Here is a 25,675-nt window from a genome sequence, read left to right as displayed (position 1 = left end):
CGACGATGGGCCCGAGCCCGAGGAAGGCGCAGAGCCAAGCCCCGAGCTTGACGTCGAGGAGGAAGACGCAGAGCCCGAACCCGAGGATGAGGACGAGGACGAGGACGAGCCTCTGAAGCGCGCCGCAGAACCTGCCGTACATCTTTCACCTTTTTCTCACTACCTATTTCTCATCTTAATATCATGTCTACGCTGCAGGACACCTCCGAGCTCGACGAACTCTCCTCCCCGTCGCCGCCACCCGCCCCCATCTCCCCCTCCCGCTCCAGACTCAAAATAACCCTCAAGATTCCCGCCCAGTCCCGCCGCAGTACGTCCCCGACCCTCTCCAATATACCCTTCCTCCGTTACTAACTCACCCTCCCAGCCATCGAGTCCGACGACCCCTCCCTCTCCCCCGAGCCCGAAGACGAAGATGTCGACATGAACGACAACGGCGGCACGCCCTCCGCGCTCTCCATCCCCCCCGGAACAGGGCCCACCGCAAGCGGGAGCGGCAGCCGGCCCATGACCACGCGCCAAGCCGTCCTCGCCAGCGTCGTCGACTCGACCCACGTCTCCCTCAGTACGTGCTCCCTCCCTCTTTTTCAACCTGACCCACCCCCTCATCCCCACGCACCTTCCACCCCAGCCGAGACCTCGCGCAAGAAAAAACCCCTCAACGACGCCGAGCTCGCCCTCCGCCGCGAAGAAACCGCACGCAAGCGCAAACACCTCTCCGAAAAGAAACTCGAGGATGAAAAGGCGCGTCCCCCCTGCCCTCCACAACCGCACCGCACATACTAACCGCCGCCCCTCCCCTCCCTCCGACACCCGCAGGCCGAGACCATCAACCGCCTCCTCAAAAAGCAGTCCCGCTCAAAAACAAAGCGCAGCGCCCTCTCCACCGCCGAAGACCGCACCCCCGCCGGCGCCAGCACCCCCGCACTCGGCGACGCCGACGACGATGCGCCGCACCCGCTCGGCACGCCCGCCCTCGCCGCGGCGGCCACAGCGTCGTCGCTCCTCAACGGCGCGGGCACCGAGGGCGCAGCCGCGGGCGCGAACGTGCACGCGGCGGCGGAGGCGCGCCCGACGATGTACCGGTGGCTGTCGACGACGCGCGGCGCCGCGCCGGGGGAGAAGACCATGGCGCTGGCGTTCTGCGTGCCCGCGTGCGCGCTGCCCGGGGGCGTGGCGGGCACGGGCACGGGCACGGGCACGGGCGCGGCGGACGGGATGGACGTGGACGCGCCGGCGCTTGCGCCCGTCGCCGCGCATCCCGCGGCGGTGTGCGCGGTCGCGGGGTGCGGGAGGGGGCGCAAGTACCGCCTCGTGCGGGACTGGACGCGCGGGGCGTGCGGGATGGAGCACCTGCGCGCGCTGACGACGCCGAGCGCCGCATGACGCGCCGCGGGCCTGGCCTGTGCGGTGTACATAGTCTCCCAGGGCTCAGACGCACCGCCGCCTCCGTCCGTGCTCCTGCGTCTGGTCGCGCGCTTGTTTTCGTTCTGGTCTCGTCGCTCTGATGTACTACGCCTGTATTCTAGATATTCTTCTCGTCGGTCGATACCCCTCGAAATACAGTGTTTTTTTTCTGGGACGTGGATACGGCAAGGCATCTGATACGTGCCTGCCGATGGATACGAGAAAGGCGGGAGGTACAGGCGTAAGTAGTGACAATCGTGCGTCAGGTCATAACGAGCGAAGAGACTTATCATGAAGGAACGAAACGGAACGAAACGAACGGTTCTGAGGACGAACAGGATTACGGGCGCTACACATACCACGACGTGCCGCACCGGATACGACACGCGACACAGAGGAGGCCTACAACACGAACCACACCGGGCCCCCCGAGACAAATAAACACTCCAGATAACTCCCGACACGCCCCCAACTCCCGCCACGCCGCCGCCCGCGCCCACTCACGACGAGCGCGACGACTTTCCCGACCCGCGGAAATCTACACGCCGCCGCACGGATCAGCGCACCACAGCCACGACCCGCTCAGATAACCCACAACCACGCACCGATCGGACTCCGGAACTGCAAAAACACACGCGGCCGCCGCCGCCCATCCTCGCGCCCCGCGCGCCCCGCGCGCGCATCGTGATGCGCGAGGTTCCGCACCGTCAGCCCGCCCGCGCCGACGCGGCCCATCTCGATATCGCCCGCGCCCTCCGCGCCCTCCGCGCCCCTCGCCCGCCCCCACCCGATCCCCGCGCCCGCCGCGCCCTCCGCGCCGTCCACGTCCACGTCCACGTCCACGAGCCGCCGATTCGGCTGCAACCGCGTCGTCGGCCCCACCGCGCCGACGGGCGGCGTCGGCGCCGGCGTCGGCGCGACGTTGAAGGCGACCGTGCTCGGCGCGAGCGACGGCGCGGCGCGGTACAGCAGCACGCTGGGCGGCTCGCTCGGCATCGCGAGCGGGTGCGGCGCGCGGCCGTACTCGAGCGTCGGGAACTGTTGATACGGGTCCGCGTGCTTCGCGGCGAGGGAGATCGACAGCGGGGACCGCGGCGCCCCGTCGTCCCCGTCGTCCGCGTCGTCCGAGCCCGAGCCCGAGCCCGAGCCCGAGCCCGAGTCGGGCTCCGAGTCGAGCTCCGAGTCGATGGCGGAGGAGGGCTGGCGCCGGTGCCGGTGCCGGTGCCGGTGCTGGCGCGGGGCGAGGGAGGGCCGCGCGGGGTGCGAGGGGTCGGAGCGGAAGAGGGAGCGCGAGCGCGTGCGCGTGCGTGCGCTGGAGATGATGCCGACGCCGGTGCCGGTGCCGGTGTTGGTGCTGTGGTCGCGCGCTGCGATCTCGGCTTCGATGGACCGGGGGAAGAAGATCTAGCGCGCGTGCGTGAGCGGGGGCGCGAGGAGGCGCGCGGGGGGCGCGCGCGAGGCAGGGGGGACACGCACGACGAGGGTGAGCCCGGAGCTGATCACGAGGCCAAAGCCCGCGGCGATGGCGAGGATCTCTGCAGCGCGGGATCCGAATCACATCAGCCGCCTAGCCCGCGCAAACACGCAGGACGCCCACGCACCCGTTCCGAACCTGCGCGCAGGCCACAAAGGTCACCACGGGGGAAGCGATGAGGCGAGGCGCGCGGACGAAAGAACGAAGGCGCGCGACAAGACGCACATGTTATCGTTGATATGCTGGTGCGGGCGCACGCCGTCGACGCCCAGCACGGCGATCGGAACCGCGAACAAAAAGCGAAACAGCACGCGTATGGTCTATCGCACGGGCGTGCATCAGGCAATGTCATCGACGACGACGACGACGACGACTACTACTACTGGGGCGAACACGCACGTTGTACTCGTGGAACTTCGTCAGCCGGACGATCGTGGGCATCTCGACGCCCTCGTTTCTCTGCGCAGGCCGGGGAAAAAGGGGGAGAGAGGATCAATCACGTCAGCGATGCGCGCGCGCCGGGAACAGGGCGCAGGAACGCGCACCAGGTTGCGCAAGAAGGGCGGGAACGCCCACCTGCGCGCGCGGCGTCAGCAAAACGACGACAACGACGGCGACGACGAGGCTGGGAGAAAAGGGACGGATGACGCACAGGATCGGGAGGAAGGAGATCGTAAGGGCGAGGCTGCTGAGGCTGCCCACCAAAAAGGTGTACGCCTCGCACTGTTGTCGAGCCGCCCGTCGTCAAGCGATGCGCGCCACAGCCACGCGGTCGATTCGTCGTTCCAGCCGCAACAAAGCAGCGTCGTCCGCATCCGTTCACAACGACAGATAGACAGGCCGTCGAATTCATCCACAGAAAAGAAAAGAAAAGACTCCCGGTCAGGATACCGCACCCACGCCACACGCAACCACACGCCACGCACCTTCAGCGCATCCCTCCGCATCACGCCCGTCACGGCGGGGAGGTACACGAGCGCGGCGAGCGAGCCGAGCGCCCACGCGCGGAAGTGCGCGCTCTGGAACCACACGCCGCCGTGCCGCTGGGACGGCGCTGCGGCGTCTTGCGCGCGGCCGGCGTTGAGGACGAAGAGCCAGAAGCAGAGCTCTGGGGGCGGGGCGGGGCAGGTCAGGGAGATCAGGGAGGTCAGGGAGGTCAGGGAGATCAGGGAGGTCAGAGAGGCAAAGGCGGGGCCAAGGAGAGTCCGAGAGGACGATTATTCATATCAGGCCCGGTCAGGTCAGAAGAGAGCGACGGGGAAGTCACAGACCTTCGAGGTGCGTCACGCTACGCGGCGAAACAAAACTCGTGAGCGCGCGGACTCGCAGGGCGCATAGGAGGGCGCATAGGAGGAGGGGGCGACGCACAGCTCGAGGGCCCACGCGAACGAGAGGCAGAGGGTGAGCGGGAAGATGGCGCGGCGGTGCGCGCGGGTCCATTCCTCGTACGGGAGGGGGATCACTGTTTGTCCCGTCCATCCGTCCGTCCGTGCGTTCGTGCGTTCGTGTGTCGATTCGATTCGATCATTCACGTGCGGTCCGATCCCGTGCACCCACCCACCCACCCACCAAAAAAAAACAAGCGCGCGCATCAGCGCCACACGAAACACGAAACACGAAACACGGAACTCCAAAACACGAAGCCCCAAACCCAAAAACACAAAGCGCGGCACATCAAGCTTCAAGTCCAACACAGTCCACCCGGACGAAACCCAAACCCAAACTCCACATCCCAAAATCCACATCCCAACCCCCAAAACCCAACCCCCAAAACAGCGACCCAGCGCCCAAAACATTCCAAAAAAAAAAAAAAAAAAAGAAAAGAGAGAGCCGCACGCACCGCCGACGCCCGGTACGAGCGCCCAGCCCTCCGCGTACTTGATCGCTGTGAATCCGACCGAGTAGGCGATCAGCAGCGGGACGCTGAGGAGGTACGAGTACTGCGGGCGCGAGGGCGGGCGGGGTGGGATGCGTGGAGTCCAGTGGGCGGTGCGGGGCGGTGCGGGGAAGAGGAGGCGTCAGATGAGCAGGAGACGGGAGGGGAAGGCTGATAAGAGGAGGAGAAGGAGAAGGAGAGAGGGGGCGGGGGGGGGGGGGGGCGGGGGCGGGACAGAACGTACGGTCATGAGGCGCTTGAACGCGCCCGAGTTTGTCGAGTAGCTCCATCTACGCGGACGCGGACGCAGACGTATGGCGGGCGAGCGCACGCGCACGAAGAGGGCAAAAGAGGCGTCGCGTGAGTCGGCGTTCGCATACCGCGCGGGAGAAAGCGCGCGGCGAGGACGGACGGACGGACGGACGGACGCACCGGAGGCACCTGAAGCGGTCGAACGACCACAGATGGTACACCAAAAACGCGCCGAGCTACACTCCGTCCATCGGTCGGCGCATCCATCCATCCATCAATCAGCGCGTACGCGAGGTGAGGGGGGGGGAGGGAGGGACGCACGAGGGCGGAGAGGAGGGACCAGACGAGGGTGACTGCGGGGGTGAAGTGCGACATGGCGTGCGCGTGCTATTAGCGTTAGCGGTGGCCGGGTGGGGGTGGGGTGTCTGCGCGAGGGAGTTTTGGGGTTGTATGCGGGCGTGCTGAGTATACGAGGGCGGGCGGGGCGGGGCGGCAAGTCGAGGGACCGGGGATACGAGCTCGGTTTCGCGCGGACGATACTAGTTGAGACGAGACGAGGCAAGGCGAGGCGGGAGAGCAACCAAGATGAGCACGAAGAGCCAACGGAACACAATAATAGGATAGAATAAAGGTAGCACGCGAAGAGATGAACAGATTAGCAAGCCGGCAAGAAACCGGTGGGAGCAAGAAAGAGGCAGAACGAGGGAAGGAGGAAGAAGGGGGGGGGCGGAGATTTGATCCCGCGGAGAGGAGGGCGGTGGGAGGGGGGATGGCGACGGGACGAGACGGGGTGTAGCCAGGGGGGACAGCCAAGCGTTAGGGGGGGTGGAGGGTATGATATAGCGATAGGGTGTGTCAGATGGACATGCGACGAGACCTCCGCCGGGACGAAGCGGGGACGAAGGCGGTGCGTGCGTGCGCTCACTCGGGCGGGCGAAGCAACGACAGCGACGGCGACGGGGACAGGGCGGGGGTACGTTCGCAGCGGGGGGCAGGGGGCGACGTAGACATGCGCGTCCGTGGCCGGGGCCGAGGACGCAGGTGCGGGGCAGGGACCACCGGTCAGTTGACAACCCCGATCCAGATGCGCTGCCACGTGCCCGCGGGCGCAACGCAGTCGTGACGCCCACTCGGGCCACACGCTGCCCCCCCCACGTCCTCCGCCGTGCCACGCCCCGCGCATCGTCCCACCATCCCCCCTATCCCGTCTGTTCCTGGACCCAGCAGGCACCTACCTGCCTTGCGCCCATCCCGCCGTCCCGCGAAGCACCCACCCTGGGCCCGTCATATGACCCCGCACGACACCCCACCCACCCACACAAAGCCATCCCACAACCCTCGCTCGCTCGCGCGCCTCATCACGCCATCATACATCACGCACCTCTCCCACCCCACATCCATCACCCTCCATTCCCATCATATCCCCGTCCCCAATTAGCACCCACTCGGAAGAGCGCGTCGCTGCACCGGAGCGCCACCACGCTGTGTCTCGCAGTGCTCGCAGCCGCGGGTCCGGAGCACGCCAGCGCGACGCACGATCGCCTTCCGATCTGGACCAGCCACTGCAGATCTCACGCACCCGCTTACCCATCCCCCGTAAATTTACTCCAACCCTAACCCCACCCCTTCCTCACCTCCCTCGTCCTCGTCCAAGGCCAGCCGCCTCCCACACCCAAAGAAAAAAAAAAAAAAACACCCAGGCACACACAAGCCCACAAAAAATGCCCTCAGATCCCATCCCCCCCGCTCCCGCCTCCGCCCCCGCCCCCGCCGACTCCGCACAGCAGGCCCACGAACAGCCCACAGACGAAGACACCGACGACGCCCTCCTCGCCGCCCGCTTCGGCGACACCGACGACCTCCGCGCCTTCGCCGCCCGCTTCGGCCCCGCAGCCCTCCAGCGCGCCACAGACACCAACGGCAACACCCTCCTCCACATGGCCGCCGCGAACGGACACACCGGTGCGCCCGCCCCACCCCCCTCCCTCCCCTCCCTCCCTACATATATCCCCACCCCTCCCCCCGTTTCGCCAGACCGCTAACGCCGAACCCGCGCGCGCGCGCGCCCCCACAGACGTCCTGACCTACCTCCTCCCCCTCCTCCCCCACCCGCACCCCGCCCTCCTCGCCCAAAACGCAGCCGGCTCGACCCCGCTCCACTGGGCCGCCCTCAACGCGCACCTCCCCGCGCTGCAGGCCCTCGTGCGCTTCCCGCGCGGGCCCGGCGCCGCGCTCGTCGACGCGCGCGATGCGGCGGGGCGGAGCGCGCTCGCGCACGCGGAGGAGGGGGGGTGGGAGGAGGGCGCGCGGTGGTTGGTTGGGGTTATGCGGATCGAGGGGGATGGGGTGGGCGGCGGCGGGGGCGAGGGCGGCGGCGGGGGCGGCGGCGAGGGCGAGGGCGGCGGCGAGGGCGAGGGCGCAGAGGGCGAGGGCGAGGGCGCAGAGGGAGAGGGCGAGGGCGCAGAGGGGCTGGAGGGGCAAGAGATCGAGGTCGAGATCGAGGATGCGGACGGCGGGATCGCGCGCTTGTCCCTCGCGCAGCCCGTCCCACCCCCTCCTGCCGCCGCCGCCGCCGCCGCCGCACCAGCCTCGCACTCGTCGCACTCGGACGCGCCGCCGACAGGAGCGCGCGCTCCATGATACTTACCCTCTCCCCCTCCATCCCGCCCATTCCTCCGTTCCCTTTCCCCTCGTCAGTCTCGTTCCTCGCTCGCATCGTAGTAATGATTGCACGATGCGATGCGATGCGATGCGATGCGATTGGATGCAGCAGCTACTCACTGTCCGTGCGCCCCTCCCCCTCACCTCGCTTCTCCTTCTCCTTCTCTTTTTTTTGTCCTCGTCCCGTCGCATCGCTACGCTGCCTAGTACCGCACACACCGCACCGCTCCGCATGAGACCGCGCGCACACGCCTGCATATTCTCACCACGTCTTCTACCTTCCACCTTCCACCTTCCGCCCTCCGCCCCCTGTCCCCTCCCCTCCCCTCTCCTTCTGCCCTCTACATCTACATCTGCTTCCCCGCTCTCCAAGCCCCGCGCCACCTCCCGCCATCCACCTCCCGCCATCCACCATCCACCATCCACCATCCACCATCCACCATCCACCATCCACCATCCACCATCCACCATCCACCATCCCATCACCCATCACCCAAAACCCAAAACTCAAAAACCAACATCCAACAATCCAGCCCCGTCCACGCTCTCACGTCCAGTGTCCTCCGACCCGAGCCCCGCCCGCCCGCTACGCACATACGCACATACGCACATACGCACATACATATCTACCCGTACCCGTATCCTTACCCGTACCCGTATCCTTACCCGTACGTGCGCGTCCTCCGGCCTCACCACCGGCCCATCGACCGCGAATCGCAGACCGCGAGGCGTCGGGAACGCAGCATCGCGCGGTCGCGTGTTTTTCTCTCCGTCGACTCGCCGCTGCGCGCGTCCCACGTCCCAAGCACCAAGCACCACGTCCCAAGCACCAAGCACGGTGCCGAGTATGAAGTGCCGAGTGCGACGCGTATGCGAAGCGGCCGCGGTTGCGGTTGCGGTTGCGGACACCGGGCGTGGCCGTAACTTACATGCATGAGTGTCTGTGAGTGTCTATGAGTGTCTGAGTATGGGTGTCTGAGTGTACGGGTACACCACGGCTCCAGCTGCCGCGTTCCGGGGACTCGAAGAGCCCCGCCTCGAGGCCCTCGATCGAGCCCCATCGAGCCGCCGCCGCCGCACGCACGCACGAACGAACGAACGAACGAGCCAGCCAGCCAGCCAGCCAGCCAGCCAATCGTCAATCAGCCTCTGCGTCATGCTTTCTGCGCTTTTCCGGCGCGCGAGGAGGGCTCGCGAGCCCTCGCGGCTCACGAGCGCCCAAGCTCAAGTCCGCACCGTCGTTCGAAGTAAAGCGGCCGCGCGAGCGACGCCGAGGGTGTGTGATCAGAGACAGCCATTGCACGTACTACATAGTACACGTGTACCATGTGTGTACACCCGTGTGTGCGCGCACGACGACTACAAGACATCTTGCCCCCCCCGCCCGCCTTGCAGTGTTGACCGACCTGGAGCTCGCGCGGCCCCACCGACACCGACCCGAACCCCTTCTACTTCCAGCGACCTACTCAAGCCTCACGCGCGCGCGCTGACCGTCCGCGAGCGCGTCTTCACCCGCCTCCGCGCCGCCGCCAGACCCTCCCCCGTCTCCTCGTGCGCCCGCGCCCGCGCCTGCATGCCCGCACCCCCCGCAGCCGCTCTCACCACCCCCCTCTGCGTCGCGACACCCCTCTCACCGACACCGCCGGGACCACCGCCAACAGCGCCCACAGCCCCGTCTCCAAGCGACCGCCCCCCGCTCGCCTTCGCCCCCGCCCGAACCCGTGTCTGCCCGCGCAAATGATTTCCAGCAGACTCGCCGCGTCTCGCCCGCGCCTGCACGCCCGCGGCCCCGCCGCCACCCCCGTCCGCCACACCAGCCCCGACCGCCGCCGCCGGCGCTGCACGAGGAAGCCTGCTCGGCGCTGCGGCCCCGCGCCCGCGCGTGTTCCTCAGCACCCCCGTCCCCGTCGTGCTCGCGCGAACGTGTGCGCTCGTGCGCGGGCCCCGCGCGGGTGCGACCCCCATCGCAGCACCGCCGCGCGTATCCTTCGTCGCCGTTCCTCCCTCTGCCTGCGCTCGCTCCTGCAGCACCGGGCTGCGCGGCAACGCTGCGGCCGACATGGGTGCGTGCACGTTCACGAAGATCGCGCGCGGCAGCGGCGAAGACGTGCGCCTCCACGCGCCGCTCGTGTCGGCTGTGGAAGCAGGGGAGCCTGTGGAAGGGGGCGTCGCGGACGGACTGAGCGCCCTCGCGCGCCACGCATCCTGCGTGTCGTCGTCCCGCTTCTGCCTTTTCCACGTCGGCGACCCGCCCGCGCTGCCCACTGTGCTTGGGGGGTCGTCGAACAGCATGCGCCTCGGCGTGACGCGCGGGCCGAAACATAGCGGGAAACGCGGCGATGCGGGGGACGCGGGCGAGCCTGGAGAAGCGGCGGACCCCACTGGGCGCTCCGACTGCGTGCGCGTGCGCAGCGCTGGCGGGCAGTACTTCGCGTAGAGGTCTTGTGGGCGGTAGCCCGGGCGGATCTTGATCTCCCTGCGCTGTCTGTTATCGCGATGGGTGGGTGACCCGATGCGAGGTCAGCCAACGCAAGCTCCGTAGTGCCGAAGCACTGCGACGACTCAGAGGGGGACTCACGTTCCATTAGCCCTGAAGCTAAGCGGGACGACGTGCTCGTCCGCGTCATTCATTCGGATCCCTGCGCGCTGCAGCTCTGGAGACCCGCCCATCGCGCCTACGTGCGTCCCGCGCACTCCTGGCGCACTGCCTATGTTCTTCCCCGAAGCGCCTGCGTCGGTGTCCGGGTTCTTTCGCTTTGTTCCCGCCAGCGCCTCCTCCGTCTCTGCCCCATGCGACTGCCGTGTCCTCGTGGGTGCAGGCGCAGGAGGGAAGAGCTGGAACCGAAACACGGGCGCGTCTGCGGTCGCGCGCCTTTCGAGGGACTCCACACCCTGGGCGGTGGACTCGACGTCAACGTCGAATTGTCCTGGAGAGAAAGAGACCGTCAGCAGGTCGAGCGCGGCTACGCCTTCAGAAGGCGGACCCGAGAGTTTGGAGGAGCGTGACTGAGTTGACGAGACACAGGTATGCTGGGAGCGAGCTCTAGGACGAGTGCGAGAAATCTCGGATGCATGCTTTGGCGGGGACAAAGAGAGGTGTACATCATGAGCGGGCAGGATTTTTTGTAGCGGAAGAGGAGGCGAGGGCTCTGTAGGAATGAGAAGCGGTGTCTGAGACGATGGGGCGGCAATTACGTTGGTGGCTACTGCGGGGAGCTGTCGTGCTTGAGCATACAAGTCTTCAAACGAGGATGACAAAAGAATAAAAGAAAATAATGTGCGGTCCTTTCCGGAAGATCTGATCGGTCCCTGGTGGGATGCGTTGTCCGCAGACGCACTGAGGCCTTTCGCCTGAGGGAGCTTGAGTTGATCATTTGACATTGCTGTCTCGTAGGTCACCTCGGCAAGGCTCGTAGCCTTAGCAAGTGCAGAATAAGGAGCCTGGAGTTCCAGATCTTCAACATTGCCGTGTTTGACTATGGTTGGGACAGTATCCCCGACAGGTGTAAGAGATGGATAAGAACTTCCAGGGGGAGGCGACACCGCCTGCTGTTGGATATTTGACGTCTGAAGCATGACCATCGCCTCCGAGCGGAAAGCCAAGAGCATTTCCTCGATTTCTGGAGGGCAAGGCGATGAAGGCACAACGCTTGACGCCGAAGAACCTTCTGTTCGTTCCGGGAGGGATCTTGGAGTTCGCAACGGACTCTTCATAGTGGAATTGTTGCATATCCCAGAAGACAGTGCAGAAGAGCGGGATGGCGTGCATGCGGTGCTAGGCGCTGACGATCTTGTTGCACAGAATCCATCAGGACCGCAATTGACGGCACTAGAGCCAAATATTGCGTCGAAGTCTGAGAATTGCTCTGCGCGAGAATGTACTTCAGTAACCAAAGCGTCGTCCATCAGGATCTTGTAGAGATTTGCAAAGACATCAGGCAGAAACGCTGTCGAATTAGCTTCAAAGCCGGAGTGCCAATATAGCGCAATAATTGTCCCAAGGTGACCCATGCGCCTTGCCAGATTATTCACCGAGAAACACAAAACGAGGAAGAGAAAGACGAGCGTGATGACGGTCACAGTTTCAGCGGCAAGCCAGAGAAGATGTTTGTACAGACTATCCAGAGGACGTCGAGGCTCATCGTGTACTAGAAACACAGATCTCGGCGCACATTTCGGTGACTTCAAGTGGTTGATAGGGCAGGACGGGCCATGAAAAGTAGGCAGCCAGGACGAAGGCTCCGAGATAACAATATTATCGTAGTGATAGTTGCTGTTGTCCAAATGCAGAAAGTGACCTCGGGACAAGATATGGTGTGGTTTTATGCCAGATGAGAGAAGGTACAAGTTCATGTCACGAAAGGAGAAGTGCGGAATTTTGAAGATCGGGAGCAGCGGGAGTGCCGCCAGCATCACAGCATATATAAATGGAATCATGTAGAGCAAATGTCGTATTGAGAGCGTCTGAGGTGTCGCAGGAGAGTGGATGGGGAAGCCCACGGCCGTGAGTCAAGTTGTTGAGAAGGAACGCGCATTGTTTGGCCACACCAAACAAGACGCGCTCACGGGTGCAAACTTCACGTGCTCCTTTTGCATAACTTAACACAGAACGACTGTGTTGGTCAGCAACGGAGACTATTTTGCATATGACTCCTCCAGCACGATCGCAACCTTCAAAGAATCACTTTCCTGTCGCTTATTGACCTCGGAATCATGCGTTTTGTCTCTCGGAAATCAACGAGTTGTCTTCACTTGAGTCCCCGAGGCATAGCCCGAATATTTCTATATCTGCCTGATCTCCCTCATCAATCCCCACTTTCTAACCGCCCTGTGTCATTCCTGTTCATGAAGCCAGCGTTCGGGGAACCTATCATCAGGAACGTCCACCTCGCGGTCCATCTGTTGTGTTATTCTCGCTTGAACACCAGTTATTGTCCCCCATAAGGACCCATATCTGATCATCCGAGCAGCCCTTATTCTTTCCGTGGTCGAAGATCGACTCGGCTATCCAGACCCATAGTCACGATTGTAAGTGTCCCGCCACTTCAGCCCTGTATCATCGTCATTTGTCTTTGGAATCGCTGCAGTGCCTCAAGTATATTGCCATTCTCGTTGAGGCTGTTGTTTTTGTAACCCGGATACTCTCAGCATCGCCATCACTTGCTGTTCCACAGACGCCCGGGAGCGCGTATAAGTGGTGAATACAGGTTGTCCGTTGAACCTCACCACGCAAATCACGCTCCTGATCGGCATCCCGTTCTGTAGACTCTTTCAAGCCCGTAGCTTGGACAGTCCTCTCGACTAAAATCAACCTCCGTCATCAGGAAGTATTTTTTATAATCCTTAAGCGCCTCCGAGTTGTCACCGAGAACGGGACCGTCACGTGTCAGACTTGAATAGTCCACTTTGATTACCATGTCTGATTCACCACCGACATCTATTCCTAGCACACCTATGTTCTCGAACCAGCTTTTATGGCCACACTATGGCTACCCCCACACCGTACCGGGACAGACATATCTTGTCTCTCCCGCCCCACCCCTACCCCCACCACCTCGACCGCAGGTGGTATCCCTTCCTTCTCTAACGCCACAGACTCCAACTGCGCCTCGGTTTCCCGCAGCTCCCATCTCCCCTCTCTCGCTCAGTATAAATAACCCGCCCATCTCAGCTGCCGCTTCCGTAATTAACACTCCTGCGCCCCCTTATCAGTCCGTTCTTTCCACACCCGCTCCAGGTAGCATGCACGCTTGTTGGTGTATACAGCCCCATGCGCCCCACCACTACCCTCAATTCCAGTATCTATCTCATAGTCAGAATGCGCCCCCGCACGTAGTCGGCGCTGACTCCTCGGGTTATTTTCCTCCACAGCACCCAGTGGACGACGGGCAGGCAGGTGGCCCACTTCCTCCAAATGACTCCTCTAAGCTACAGGGCAATCAGGCTCCTACTGACGGTCAAGACGTCCCTCAGCCTGGTGTCGGCCAGAGTGAATTCGCCACTGAGGGCGGGGGGCCGATTTCACTAGCTCAGAGAAATCTTGAACCCTCCCACTCAGCAGCGCTTAAAGTACGAAGTGTGGTCAAGAAAAGATCCGTGGGCTTTGCTCCTCTCGATCCTCATAACACCTATCACCCTCAACACTCGTCCCCTCTCGTGTCCGTGCCCGCGCAGGTGCGCAGTCCAAACTTGGTGCACAATCGCCCCGAAGACGGCGTTCAAGGCAGCTCCTCCAAGAGAGTCCGTTTATTCCCACCTGAATCAGCGCCTGGTATGCCTTCATCGCCTTTGGTCGCCTCGTGGCAGGCCTTCTCGCATCAGATGTCCAGGAACCCCAAGAGTCATGTACAGGATGGAAGCCCTTCTCACTGGGACGGCAGTGACCGCGTCCACCCTTCTCCTTCCATTCGCACTGACCAATTGGAGTACACACCACCCGAATTCTGGTCGCGCAACGTCGTGACGGAGCCTGGCACCAGATCCGTACAAAGAGATCATCCACTCAATCGATCCGGGCCTAGACGGTATTCCAGAGATTCTGTCGAGCAGTTATATGCCGAATGGTCCTCGCTCGATGATTCTGCAGTAAGTGCTGAAGTACAAGATGCAAAGCCCTCAACAACAGCCGCGCCTGCAACGGGACGCATACAGGCAAAAGATCTTCCCCCATTGCCCATGCAGTCAAGAGGGTCTAGTCTCCCTGAAGAGCATATCTCGTTGCCCAATGATCAACTACACTCGACACATCATGACGATCCGCCACTCGTGATACTGCCAGCGGAGCGAAGAGAGCGAGCTGGGCCTATAAAGGGTACATGGAGAGCCATTCATCAGAATTCGAACATGTCCCTCGCCTTACAGCTCGAACTTGAGGGTGCGATACCAGAGCTGGTATTGGATCTGGGTCCAGATCTATCACCTCTAGGATCTCCTGTTGGTTCCATGTCCGACGACTACTCAATACTATCCGTGCAGCCAACACTGCCGGATGACCACACTTTGTCTGCGAGGGAGCATGGGCAGTCATCTTCTGTATCTGGAATGCGAACATGGACACAGGAGGAATATCTGCACCCACCTGACTCATTGATGTTCTCCCTGAGTACCGTTTCATCTGTGTCTTCCTGGAATCCCAGCTCGGGTTCCGGAAAAGGACGCAGTGTGCGACCTATGAACGCAGCAGCTGAGGTCAAGGATGCGGCGTCCAGTAATCTTCAGAGGACCGAACGTGCTACACACGACGCGCGAGGGATGCTCGCAGTTTCACGCGCCGATCTCGATGCCTGCTTCAAAGCTGTCACAAAGATCCGTTCTCACCTCGTGCGTTTTCATCTCCACCGTTGATGAGACCGCCTTGATTAAATGATGCCTTCATGCGCAGTACCCAGCTGAGCGAAGGCTGGGCCAAAGCTCTGCAGACGTTGTGTGCTCGAATCTTTGGGATTCTCTTAGCGCCGTAAAGGCTGTCTTTGGTCAAATCGAGTTGGAGTTTCCCAGCAAAGGCTATCCCACGAAGACGGAGACGACGTGGTTACAAAAGCGGCGTGACATGCTGCTATCACTGCAGCGGTAAATCTTCGTACGACAATTCAATGGTGGAATTTTTGCTGACCCCATCATTCGTAGGAACTGCCTCCACCTTGTCTCCCTGGAGAGAAAGATTGCTAGGCGTGATTTGACCAGGAGGGCATCAGACATTTGTCAGAAGATAGAACAATTTGATACGAAGATCTTTGATATCTATATTCGTCTCGCTGTAAGCCTTGATGCGTTACCGTGAGATAAGCTGTGTTGACAGACGCTTTTGCAGATTTCGCATCACATCTTGCATGAAAGTCACCTGCGCACCCGACTTCGAGAATATCGCCGTGACGTCAGTCGTTCCCCTAGAGGAGAGCTTGACCTCTTGCTAACTATTTTGCAGCACAGGGAAGATATTGACCCAGAAGTGCTTCGTCAGTTGGGCGCTCGTATTCGCAAGGAGAGGACTGTCGTTGACATCCTACGGAACCCGAAGTCGCCCAGAAGGCTGTCAATAATGAGAATGAAAATAGACGAGGCCTATTCGTAGCCGCGATGTCCAAAGTTGGGTGCATCATCTCTGATGAAGTTGTGCACTTGATATCTGGGCTGTTTTTTTACATTTTTGATGTTTTTACACCACTAATGATAGGATGAAGTGCCCACACTGTAACGATACTTTAATGATAATGAAATATAAGGTTTTAATCTCGAAATTCTGAGGGATCTCGTACAGGATCTGTTGTGTAGCTCCGGAAGCTGTAAAGAACGGAGTGATCTCATCGAGCCATGGCCATGCGACGGCTGCAATGCCACACAACGCGTGGTCTGGCGTGGCTCCAAATATCTCTAGTATAGACTCACCATCCTCTTCAGCTTTCCATCAACTTGCACAACAATCCTTTTCTTTCTTCCTGATTTTTTGCTCAATTTCTGGTCGTTTCCTATCACAATCCATAATTTCTTCAGATGGCAGACATCCTCGTCCTTGGCGCGACAGGTGAGGGTCTTTGTTCGGCATAACATCTGCGCTAGTCTTCATGAACTCGATACAGGATACTCGGGTCGGCTCACAGCGCGGTATCTTTCCCAACATCCCCAGCGTTCGTCGTTCACGCTGGCCGTCGCTGGCCGATCACGCTCAAAGCTCGACGCGCTCGAGCTTGATGCTGGCGTGCAGGTCTTTGTGGTTGACGTCACAGACGAGACTGCCGTGGAGGAGCTGGTGAAGCAATTCAAGGTTATTGCGAACACGGTGGGGCCGTACTGGCGTTGGGGAACACCAGTCGTGAAGTACGTGTACAATGCCATTGGTTTAGAGAGCGGCGATAGAATAACGGCCGTGTCCTGACAGGGCATGTGCGAAGCATGGTGTGCATTACGTTGACCTGACCGGTGAAACGGTCTGGATATACGAAATCATCCATCTGTACGCCCTTGTCTTTCTGTCTCTTCGAGCCTCAACTGAACGACTCAAATGCAGCTTCGACTATCTTGCCTCGCAAACGCGTTCAATCATCATACCCTCCTGCGGTTTTGATTCCGTTCCGTCTGATGCCGTAGTCTTTCTCGCGAACAAGACTCTCAAAGCTTTTTCAGGACCAGACTCTGAGATCGAGAACAGCGTGTCAGCCGTAGAGATGAAGGGAGGTGTTGCTGGCGGCACGCTCTCTACAATTACGACAATGATGGAAGAGGTGCCCAAGAACAAACTTGCTCTGGCCAGGCGACAATATTCTCTGAGCCCAGGTATGTATATTCCACAACTTGGTCGTCGTCTCGCTTAACTAGACATCTTGTCCATCACAGTCTTGGGTCAACCTTCACCCCCGCCACGCTTCCATTACACTCTCCCTTCATCGTCTCCTGTCAAACATGGTGGGCTCTTCCTCCTGGCATCTGGCAACCGTGCCGTCGTCCAGCGAACTTGGGGTTTGCAACAATATCAACTGCTCTCGACGTCGATGAGCTCTGTACGCAACAAAGCGCTCGTGTACGGCCCTCAGTTCAAGTACGAGGAATTCTTGGTCAAGCCAAACGCATTTGTGGCCGTCACTAGCAGTCTCACAATCGCCATCGGTATGTTCTGCTTGGCTGTGTTCTCTCCGGTAAGTCTCCATGCGGAGTACATCCGTTCTGTACTAATCGGCAGCTTCTTGCCTTTACAGGTGCGATGGTTATTTAAACGCCTTGTCACTCAACCTGGACAAGGGCCGCCAGATCAGTTGCGTTGAGCAACGCTTTCACTTGTGCTCTGTCCACTCACCATTCTTTCAGTACCCTCAAAGACGGCTCTTTCGAGTATACAAACATAACCACGTCTGTGCCTGCACCTGGATCTGAACCTACTCGCGTGCGGACAATTATCCGTGGTAACGGCGATCCAGGTCTACTTCTCACTGCTGGTGCGTTAGATGTTTCCTGGATAGGCCGTACATTTTTCTGACCTTGGTTCAAACTTATCAGCAATGCTCGGCGAGTCTGCTCTTGCTCTTGCGCTGGACCAGTCGCGTCTTCCCCCGCTCGCACATAAAGGCGGTGTTCTTACACCTATGAGTGCGCTTGGCGATGTGCTCATCGACAGGTTGCGTGCCACTGGTGATTTTGCGTTTGATAGCGAAATCGTATTGGAGGAGACGCAAGACGGGAAGAAATCCCGGTGAACCTTCAATAAGCTTCGATGTTTGTGTACATATATGCCAGCTACGCTGACCATAATCGCGAGCTGCAGGTCATAGATCGTCGTGGAATTATAAGAACACTATAATTGTCTCTATACATACTTCCCTTTCTGCTTGGGCCTGGTCTCCAAGGGTACGTACTAGCGCATCTGGTGACGTGTTCGTATGGTCGCCGTATTTGTTTTTTCGTGTCTCTCGAAACACTTTACGTGTCCATTGTCTCTCTGATTGAGTATCTCTAACAAGATCACTTCTCACAGGTACCTTATATTCTGGAAAATCATGAATATTCCACCTGAAGAGGGCGATTTCGATGGTTTCCTGCTTGCGAAAGACTCGGTTTCCGAGCGATTTGAACGCATTTGTTGAAGCCCCACGGAGAGACACGATAGCATATCATTTGCACCTATCGCAGTGGTTTGAGTAGACTCACCGTGACTTCCAAAAGGCAATCAAGTCCAAATATGAGGGGGAACGCTGCCCCACACGACACGACCGTCGAAACAAACATAGAGGATGTGTGCGTGATTCTATTTAGTTCCAAAAGCCTGAGACAAAGCAATGTTAACAGCACGAATCCGCTCGATATCATTGTGCCAATCTGATGTGCTAAGACCTGAATTGGCCCAAGCTTCTCCCCGCGCTCGTACTCCTACATTCATTCCATCCTGTGAGGCTAAAATTATATCCCTGACATTCACATCTGTGTTTTGGACAGCGATCTGCTCAAGGGGTTCGCAGTGAGCCGTTGTCCGAGGAAATGGAACTATGAACGGCGGTAAATCGAATGCGACGCTGAACCTAGGTATACTGAAGACTCTCATCTCTTTTGAAATACGCTAGCAATCTGCTGAGAAATCAAAACCCGAACCATTCAAATCCAGATGTAGAAACCTAACTATCAGACCGCGGGTAAGTTTTCTATGAGCGCGATTCAATCACTGGGAAATTCTGTTCACTTACTGTATCGTCAACGGGCAACAACAGACCAAGCTCTGAAATCATAGAAAGCTGTGACCAGCTGGCTGTTCGAGGTAGTAATTCGACCTCCGCTACCAAACATGGAAGATCTGTGGAGATCTTGCCCACGTTCCAAAAGCTTGAGGGTACATAGGAGGAGTCGCTGACTGTAGCTTCCTCGTCATCCCTTGCGCGTCTCACTCGCAGGGGAGCAAAATCGTAAATGCAGACGGGTGAGTAATATTCCGGAAGAGCGGCAACGCGCAAGCCCGACAATCTAGGTTTTCGGTCTGCATCTTCAATCCACCCATTGGAGGAGACCTTGCGCGTATTGGATGGACCCCACATAGATCATGGTACTACGCAGTGACTGTCAACGTTCGCCCTAAAACACATGACGGGAAAACATATAGGGATGAATATGTCTATTGAGATGGTTTCATCGGCCAAATAGGGGTCCCGGTCGCTATTTGATGACCCCCAGATGTAGACCACGGCTAAGCCGCCAGTAGAAGACTGTGGGACAGGGTTAACTTGCAGCGAAACACCTTCCAGATCAAAATCCCAAAACGGAATCGGTAGCGCGAAGGCAGCGAAAGGATCGAATTCCTCCAGAAAATTTGCCGGAGTCATTGATATAGGCTTGAAAACGAAAAGAGTTGGCCCCTGGTGTTCGTAGGCATTCAATAGCACACAGAGGAGTTCGTCTGATAAAAAGCCAAGGCCTCATATGACGGGATAATGCTCTAAGTGGAGTTGCTATTCTATACATGTAAAGATCAGTACTGGGAGATTATCAGACACACAACTGACAATTTTCATTTCTGCCACTCTCCAATTCCATACCATCATTACCTGATTTCGGAACTTGTCAGGGCGAACAGGTCTGCCATCCAAAAGAGTAAGTCCGCTCATAAGAATCGCGACGAGGTTGCCTTGGAAAGGACAGTGGCGAAGTGATTGACAATGATAGCGTGTCTGAAGGGGAGGAAGACCGGGATGTTGTCCACAAGGCCTCTGCTCCTCAATGGGGAGTGAAACACTTGATCGACTGTGACGAATGTGGATTGTGACACCAGGCGATCCTAGACGTGGATTCGGATATGTATTGTAGACTCTTGGAACGACGCAGCTGAATTCGGAGGTCCCTGAGGAATGGTTGCCACCGTTCATCGAGAGTAGACATACTCGACATGACGAATGGCTCTGATCATCCGGACTAACAAGTTGCGAGAACATATCGTTAACGAAGACTAGCAGCATATAAGTGTACTTACCACGTATCCAGAGATACTGTAACGAGCAAGTCTTGAGAAGGATCAATTTGATAACCAATCAAATGTTCAGGAGATACTAATCAACGTCCCACTCTGCGCCTTCGATACCAAGAAGAGGTGAAGGAAATCGCGTGAGGCGGATGGTGCGCAATGATGGCTCAAGTATGCAAGAACACCGTGACAAAAGGTGATAGGCCTGGCCCAGTCAACAGGGTTGGATCCGGGTATAGATTTGTGGATCGTCCATTTCAGCGTCTTCCAGGCATGTTGGTATTCCCTGAGGAATCGGGGTCGATCCAAAAGGTTGACAGTGTTCGGAAGCAAGTGTTCGTCCAAACGGCTCATTTCCAGTTCAAATTCGTACTGAAGGTCGCGTACCTTGGTGACGAGGACATGTCAATCGCACCTGGAAGGATGGTCGCAAAGATGCCAGGCTGACGGGAGAAGATGTCACAATGCTCGCTTGTTTGTATCGAATGAGATTATGAGTATCGAGAGAATACAGGATTTTGATCAGGATTTCGCGAGGTAACGAAGAGATTGTGCGATGTCTGTGAGACATGGTATGGTAACGATCATGAAGATCGACTGTCCAACTTCGGGCGGGCAACGTAGGCACATGGGAGCCACGCGCGCGCCTATCTTTTGGACTTCCTCGAAACTCGTCCATGTCTTGTACTCGTACGCTTTCAAACTGCTTTCAGTCACAAATCCATGCAGCACGCCGACAGACACACTTCGATTGACTTCTCTGAATCCGCAGTCAGTGTTACATATACCCAGACCATAAAAGTCGTGTCATGCGACGGCCCTACTCACCTCCGATTCAACCTATGAGCCTGACTGTATGCGTTTTTGCTCTGACTCTGACAAGTTCACTGGAGCAGGATGTACCAGCAATCAACCAGCAATGAAATTTCATGAGCACGTTAATCAGTACATCGTCCGCACAGTAGAGAGAGCGGAAGGAGATACGCATGCTAACTCAGAGCCTGTCCAAAAAGGAGGCTATTGGCATGAGCTTATATAGATGTCGTCTATGGACACGGACATATATATTATCACACATCTCAGCAGATTGTGAGCTTTGTTGTAGATGCTCGGACTGCGCACGACATGATGCGACACGTCGTTTCAAACACACGATCGCAATGTATTTAGTTCGCGCTTACCGCGTTCAGTGACAATCGATCATCGTCACCATGTGAAGGAGACGGCGTAAGGTTATGTAAGGACTCGTCAGGCCTTTGGGAAGGCATCGGGACAGAATAGATAGCAAGGACAGGTCGGAAAGAAAGGACGCACCCACGCGGAAGACCAGCTTTCACCTTATTCTTCGAGCAGGGTTGACTTTCACAAGGACCGGACGGATAATGAAAACTCAATCAAGAAACCAGTCGCGCCGCGAGCCTCGAAACTAGAAGAGCTAACTCACGATGGCGTATCTGAAAGAGTGGACGCCTGAAGACGATGCCATGAATGTTGGCGGCTCCGCTAGAACCAGAGGCCAAAGAACGACGCTGTATGTTCGACACTTATGACAGACCGCTCGCGCACACTGACTCAATGACCCAGAACACGATGAGAGATTCATAAGAGAGATTTAGATTGGAAAAGAGATATCGTAAAACAGAGACGTGATCATGGAATGCATAGAGTCAACCGCAGCGCGATGAAGTTTGTCTGCGGCTGCGACTGCCGTGACGCACACAACTGGACAGGGCAAAAATCTCAGAAAAGAGAAAGCGCGGTGGTGAATGAAGACATACCTCGTAGAAACTCTTAAGCAAGCTCCTCAGAGTCCTCGATGCCGTACTGGTGGGGGACGCGCTTGGAGAGCTCCTCGGAGTCTTCAATGCCGTACTGGTGGGGGACGCGCTTGGAGAGCTCCTCGGAGTCTTCAATGCCGTACTGGTGGGGGACGCGCTTGGAGAGCTCCTCAGAGTCTTCAATGCCGTACTGGTGGGGGACACGCTTGGAGAGCTCCTCAGAGTCTTCAATGCCGTACTGGTGGGGGACGCGCTTGGAGAGCTCCTCAGAGTCTTCAATGCCGTACTGGTGGGGGACGCGCTTGGAGAGCTCCTCAGAGTCTTCAATGCCGTACTGGTGGGGGACACGCTTGGAGAGCTCCTCAGAGTCTTCAATGCCGTACTGGTGGGGGACGCGCTTGGAGAGCTCCTCAGAGTCCTCGATGCCGTACTGGTGGGGGACGCGCTTGGAGAGCTCCTCAGAGTCCTCGATGCCGTACTGGTGGGGGACGCGCTTGGAGAGCTCCTCAGAGTCTTCAATGCCGTACTGGTGGGGGACACGCTTGGAGAGCTCCTCGGAGTCCTCGATGCCGTACTGGTGGGGGACACGCTTGGAGAGCTCCTCAGAGTCCTCGATGCCGTACTGGTGGGGGACACGCTTGGAGAGCTCCTCGGAGTCCTCGATGCCGTACTGGTGGGGGACACGCTTGGAGAGCTCCTCAGAGTCCTCGATGCCGTACTGGTGGGGGACACGCTTGGAGAGCTCCTCAGAGTCCTCGATGCCGTACTGGTGGGGGACACGCTTGGAGAGCTCCTCAGAGTCCTCGATGCCGTACTGGTGGGGGACGCGCTTGGACAGGTAGGCGGCGTTGTCGTATCCACGAGCTACAGAGAGCGGTCAGTGTCTTTCTTCTGCACGGGCACAAGGAATTCGGCTTACCGATGACTAGTGGCAAGATCACAATGGCCGTCAAGGGCGTCCGCAACAAGTGATCTGGTCAGCGCACTGTCCGAGCATTGAAGCGGCATGAAGCTTACCTCGGGAGTGCGCAACCATGAAGAAGGCAGAGAGCATGACGAAGGCGCGGAACTGCATTGTGAAGAGACGAGGATGGATATGAAACAGACGAAGTGGAGGATGAGGCTTTAGTTGAGAGGTCAACTCGTGTCGTTCGGGAATGGGACGATGCTTTCTCTCAGCCTCGTCTGCACTCCTTATATACCTGCGTCGCATCACCTCTACTGTCTCCTGAGTCGCGCAAGTCTCAACTTGTAAGTCCTAGTCCCAGCGGGGCAGCTTCATGTGATGGGCACATCATGCCTTCACGTTTCAAAACACTCCGACGGCCTCTCGGAAGCCCCAGCGAATCCAATGGTGGCCTATCGCATCTCTCGGCGAGATCTCACAGGCTTTGGGGAGCTGGAGGAGGTGGTTGAAATCCCCGCGCCAACCGCACGGGCCACGCGAGATGCGGGCGCGGTAGATCGGCCAGGATCGACCATGCATTGCATCCTATTTGTCCACCTTCGCCCTGTCGGAGCGGGCTGGAGCGGGACGGTCGTCAAGCGTGCGAAGCCTCGTGAAGGACATTTGATCATACATACGCGTCATCCTGAAATTAAATACGAAGTCCATGGTGTTCGGACCCCCAAGGTACCATCGAGGGATCAAATCCTGAGCGGCTGCCACTCACGTATCCGTGCTCACCGCAGACAGAAACGGGACGCCGTACTGACGCCGTGCATGTGGCAACGTCGACCACACCTCGCGTGGTGACCGCCGATCATCCCGATGAACAGATCCGACGGAGCCAATGTCCGCCTATGTCCACTTGTTCGCCCGACGAGGATGGTGATTTCCTTGAAACACGGGGGGCTCAGTATCACGACAATCGAGCATATCCGCATCGGATTTGAGGCGAAAAGGCATATGTTATAGGTCAGGGTTCTATACGTTATTATTTAGTCTCTTAGACTCACTAAGTCCGTGATATTTCATAAAGGTTATCCAAATCCACACCTTAACTCGTCAGTAGTGCAGGGGACTGCAGGAGATTTGTCGTCGGTCATGTACCAAGTCGATTTCGACCCAGTATCTTCGACTCCGTCGGGGCGTCAGCAATACCAATGCGGATCCTGGTGGGAATAGGGCAACGAGGGAAGGTTTTGGATTCATCAAAGCAGTCATGCAGAGTCGTGTTTGCGCGACGAGCGACGAGACCTGACGAGACCCATTGGCTCGATCGTCGAATTTCACAACGCAAACGCAAACTACTAGGGGCCAACCGATTGTTGCGCCCACACCAGACATGCTCGAAGAGGCACTGAAGAGGGCGGCGAGGTATGTAAGAATTTGCTGTTCGCTGAAATAACCGCTTTTGCGTTTGTCTTGCGGCCTCCTCTTTGAAAAAGAGAAACTGAGACAAAATGAAAAGAAAACGCAAGTATTCGCAACTCACCTCACGGGCGTCCCTTTCCCGATCAGGCTGCTCCCGATTCCAGTGTCATGTGTCGAGCGGTGGACTCTAACAAACGAGCGGATGTCATACGGCGCGATCATCACTGCCTGCAAGGCATGGGGTTTTCCTGGGAAAGGCCTTGATGAATCATGTAGTAATAGATAGATAAACATGTTTCCACGAGTTTTACCAGTGACATTTGTAAGCAGTAAATGTTTGAATCTACAGATGTCACCGGTAAAACCCATGGAAACATGTTTATCTATTACTGCACGATATATCAAAGTCTTTCCCAGGAAAACCCTACGCCTTGAAGGCAGTGCACTAAGGTTAACATCGTCACCCGCACGTACCGGCCCAGTCACCATCAGCCTCTCAAGCCCTCCAGGTCAACCTTCCCTCCTCAGACTCGCCGACTGCCCCACCCACCCACCCGCCCATCCTACCTGAGCCATGCACGCCCTCGCCCTCGCCCTGCTCCTGCTCGCATCACCCCTCACCCTCGTCGGGCGCGCCACCAGCCACGGCCACGCGCACGGCGGGCCCAGCCCCGACGCCAGCACGCAGCCCGCCCGCGCGTCCTTCAGCGTGCACTTCCCGTGGGCGACGCGCAAGCGGTCCGTGCCCAGCCGCACCGGGCTCGAGGCGTTCTACCCCTTCTGCGGCGAGTGGGTGCACAACCCGCAGCCGTTCTCGGGCTACAAGCGCACCTTCCTCTCTTTCTCCGGCAACGCAGGCGACCTCGGTGCGCGCACATGCACCCCCCCTCCCCCCCCTCGCATCGCCGTCTGTCTCTCTGTTCGCGCGTGCTGACCCCCGGCCGCAGTGAGCGTGCACTACACGCGCGCGCGCGTCCCGCGCAAGCGCGAGGACTTCCCGTACGCGATCGCGGCGGACGTGCCGATCGCGCCCTCGGGGCAGCTCTGCTTCGACGTGCAGATGCCGACGCCGACGGTGCCCGCCGCGCAGTCCGGCACCGCGCCCGAGTATGGCGTCTTCCTCTTCTCGGCGCGCGACCCCGCGACGAACGCGACGGCGTTCCACGTGCGTGCAGTTCCCTCATCGCCTGTTCGGCGCGGGCTAGACGCGGCTGACTGTGGTTGTGGATTGTGGATTGTAGTGCTCGGACGTGATGCTCGTCGACGTCGTCGATCTCGCGCAGGATTACCCCGCGATGTGTGCGCGGAACAACGAGACGCTCGTCCCGATGCCTGAGGAGTACCTGTAGGCTGTAGCAGCGACCGTGGGGCGTGTCCGTGTCTGTGTCTGTGTGAAGCGGTGATGCTCGTAGGTCGTCGCAGTGTAGTATATTCGACGCGGCTTGTATTCGAGAACGGAATTGGGCATGCATCGTGTTCT

General features: G+C 58.7%; 11 protein-coding genes across 11 annotated transcripts; 7 read left to right on the top strand and 4 right to left on the bottom strand.

Annotated features, from left to right (window-relative positions):
• The first annotated feature begins 55 nt into the window (after window positions 1-55).
• On the top strand, window positions 56-1,581 carry HETIRDRAFT_437260 (uncharacterized protein). The gene is made up of 5 exons (XM_009554866.1): window positions 56-136; window positions 199-310; window positions 368-565; window positions 632-744; window positions 820-1,581. The coding sequence occupies exons 3-5, from the start codon at window positions 424-426 to the stop codon at window positions 1,384-1,386; spliced, it is 822 nt and encodes a 273-aa protein (XP_009553161.1). The 5' UTR covers window positions 56-136; window positions 199-310; window positions 368-423; the 3' UTR covers window positions 1,387-1,581.
• Window positions 1,582-1,907: 326 nt separating this feature from the next.
• Window positions 1,908-5,384, bottom strand: HETIRDRAFT_461406 (uncharacterized protein; the record flags this gene model as incomplete). The annotated part of the gene is made up of 15 exons (XM_009554865.1): window positions 1,908-1,945; window positions 2,013-2,811; window positions 2,884-2,942; window positions 3,009-3,019; window positions 3,107-3,201; window positions 3,281-3,340; window positions 3,427-3,457; window positions 3,534-3,604; window positions 3,808-3,989; window positions 4,153-4,169; window positions 4,205-4,343; window positions 4,722-4,766; window positions 4,823-4,928; window positions 5,002-5,198; window positions 5,252-5,384. 15 exons carry the CDS (start codon window positions 5,382-5,384, stop codon window positions 1,908-1,910), a joined length of 1,983 nt encoding a protein of 660 aa, XP_009553160.1.
• Window positions 5,385-5,874: 490 nt separating this feature from the next.
• HETIRDRAFT_456233 (uncharacterized protein) lies at window positions 5,875-6,626 on the top strand (the record flags this gene model as incomplete). The annotated part of the gene is made up of 2 exons (XM_009554864.1): window positions 5,875-5,982; window positions 6,051-6,626. 2 exons carry the CDS (start codon window positions 5,875-5,877, stop codon window positions 6,624-6,626), a joined length of 684 nt encoding a protein of 227 aa, XP_009553159.1.
• Window positions 6,627-6,817: 191 nt separating this feature from the next.
• On the top strand, window positions 6,818-7,550 carry HETIRDRAFT_247155 (uncharacterized protein; the record flags this gene model as incomplete). Its single annotated transcript, XM_009554863.1, has 3 exons — window positions 6,818-6,971; window positions 7,084-7,355; window positions 7,446-7,550. Coding segments are annotated over 3 exons (531 nt in total), but the record flags the coding sequence as incomplete, so codon positions are not given.
• Window positions 7,551-7,758: 208 nt separating this feature from the next.
• Window positions 7,759-8,921, top strand: HETIRDRAFT_456231 (uncharacterized protein; the record flags this gene model as incomplete). Its single annotated transcript, XM_009554862.1, has 3 exons — window positions 7,759-7,791; window positions 7,878-8,538; window positions 8,713-8,921. The coding sequence occupies 3 exons, from the start codon at window positions 7,759-7,761 to the stop codon at window positions 8,919-8,921; spliced, it is 903 nt and encodes a 300-aa protein (XP_009553157.1).
• Window positions 8,922-9,143: 222 nt separating this feature from the next.
• On the bottom strand, window positions 9,144-12,023 carry HETIRDRAFT_332265 (uncharacterized protein; the record flags this gene model as incomplete). The annotated part of the gene is made up of 2 exons (XM_009554861.1): window positions 9,144-10,155; window positions 10,249-12,023. 2 exons carry the CDS (start codon window positions 12,021-12,023, stop codon window positions 9,144-9,146), a joined length of 2,787 nt encoding a protein of 928 aa, XP_009553156.1.
• An 882-nt stretch (window positions 12,024-12,905) lies between these two features.
• On the top strand, window positions 12,906-15,904 carry HETIRDRAFT_437259 (uncharacterized protein). Its single transcript, XM_009554860.1, has 5 exons — window positions 12,906-14,990; window positions 15,052-15,239; window positions 15,297-15,426; window positions 15,481-15,543; window positions 15,595-15,904. The coding sequence occupies exons 1-5, from the start codon at window positions 13,086-13,088 to the stop codon at window positions 15,739-15,741; spliced, it is 2,433 nt and encodes an 810-aa protein (XP_009553155.1). The 5' UTR covers window positions 12,906-13,085; the 3' UTR covers window positions 15,742-15,904.
• A 177-nt stretch (window positions 15,905-16,081) lies between these two features.
• HETIRDRAFT_482429 (uncharacterized protein) lies at window positions 16,082-17,962 on the top strand. The gene is made up of 8 exons (XM_009554859.1): window positions 16,082-16,191; window positions 16,247-16,484; window positions 16,546-16,620; window positions 16,675-16,940; window positions 17,001-17,299; window positions 17,360-17,415; window positions 17,469-17,596; window positions 17,658-17,962. Exons 1-8 carry the CDS (start codon window positions 16,161-16,163, stop codon window positions 17,852-17,854), a joined length of 1,290 nt encoding a protein of 429 aa, XP_009553154.1. The 5' UTR covers window positions 16,082-16,160; the 3' UTR covers window positions 17,855-17,962.
• A 3,730-nt stretch (window positions 17,963-21,692) lies between these two features.
• On the bottom strand, window positions 21,693-23,091 carry HETIRDRAFT_482427 (uncharacterized protein; the record flags this gene model as incomplete). The annotated part of the gene is made up of 4 exons (XM_009554858.1): window positions 21,693-21,822; window positions 21,879-22,742; window positions 22,798-22,803; window positions 22,896-23,091. 3 exons carry the CDS (start codon window positions 23,089-23,091, stop codon window positions 21,892-21,894), a joined length of 1,053 nt encoding a protein of 350 aa, XP_009553153.1. The 3' UTR covers window positions 21,693-21,822; window positions 21,879-21,891.
• Window positions 23,092-24,131: 1,040 nt separating this feature from the next.
• Window positions 24,132-24,489, bottom strand: HETIRDRAFT_423332 (uncharacterized protein; the record flags this gene model as incomplete). The annotated part of the gene is made up of 2 exons (XM_009554857.1): window positions 24,132-24,258; window positions 24,317-24,489. 2 exons carry the CDS (start codon window positions 24,487-24,489, stop codon window positions 24,132-24,134), a joined length of 300 nt encoding a protein of 99 aa, XP_009553152.1.
• Window positions 24,490-24,769: 280 nt separating this feature from the next.
• HETIRDRAFT_456226 (uncharacterized protein) lies at window positions 24,770-25,544 on the top strand (the record flags this gene model as incomplete). The annotated part of the gene is made up of 3 exons (XM_009554856.1): window positions 24,770-25,061; window positions 25,143-25,360; window positions 25,437-25,544. The coding sequence occupies 3 exons, from the start codon at window positions 24,770-24,772 to the stop codon at window positions 25,542-25,544; spliced, it is 618 nt and encodes a 205-aa protein (XP_009553151.1).
• Between the last annotated feature and the right edge of the window lie 131 nt (window positions 25,545-25,675).

This window comes from Heterobasidion irregulare, assembly GCF_000320585.1.
Source record: "Heterobasidion irregulare TC 32-1 unplaced genomic scaffold scaffold_14, whole genome shotgun sequence".
In the NCBI taxonomy this organism is placed as follows: domain Eukaryota; kingdom Fungi; phylum Basidiomycota; class Agaricomycetes; order Russulales; family Bondarzewiaceae; genus Heterobasidion; species Heterobasidion irregulare.
This window is presented reverse-complemented; position numbering and strand designations above follow the sequence as displayed.

Excerpts from the sequence above, each read along its gene's own strand:
- HETIRDRAFT_437259 (XM_009554860.1), top strand. The coding sequence starts at position 13,086 with ATGTCTGATTCACCACCGACATCTATTCCTAGCACACCTATGTTCTCG. Across the intron at positions 15,240-15,296 it reads ATGCTGCTATCACTGCAGCG|GAACTGCCTCCACCTTGTCT; the intron begins GTAAATCTTCGT and ends CATCATTCGTAG. Across the intron at positions 15,544-15,594 it reads TTCGAGAATATCGCCGTGAC|CACAGGGAAGATATTGACCC; the intron begins GTCAGTCGTTCC and ends ACTATTTTGCAG.
- HETIRDRAFT_437260 (XM_009554866.1), top strand. The coding sequence starts at position 424 with ATGAACGACAACGGCGGCACGCCCTCCGCGCTCTCCATCCCCCCCGGA. Across the intron at positions 566-631 it reads CTCGACCCACGTCTCCCTCA|CCGAGACCTCGCGCAAGAAA; the intron begins GTACGTGCTCCC and ends CTTCCACCCCAG. Across the intron at positions 745-819 it reads AGAAACTCGAGGATGAAAAG|GCCGAGACCATCAACCGCCT; the intron begins GCGCGTCCCCCC and ends CGACACCCGCAG.
- HETIRDRAFT_482429 (XM_009554859.1), top strand. The coding sequence starts at position 16,161 with ATGGCAGACATCCTCGTCCTTGGCGCGACAG. Across the intron at positions 17,300-17,359 it reads GCTTGGCTGTGTTCTCTCCG|GTGCGATGGTTATTTAAACG; the intron begins GTAAGTCTCCAT and ends TTGCCTTTACAG. Across the intron at positions 17,597-17,657 it reads AGGTCTACTTCTCACTGCTG|CAATGCTCGGCGAGTCTGCT; the intron begins GTGCGTTAGATG and ends CAAACTTATCAG.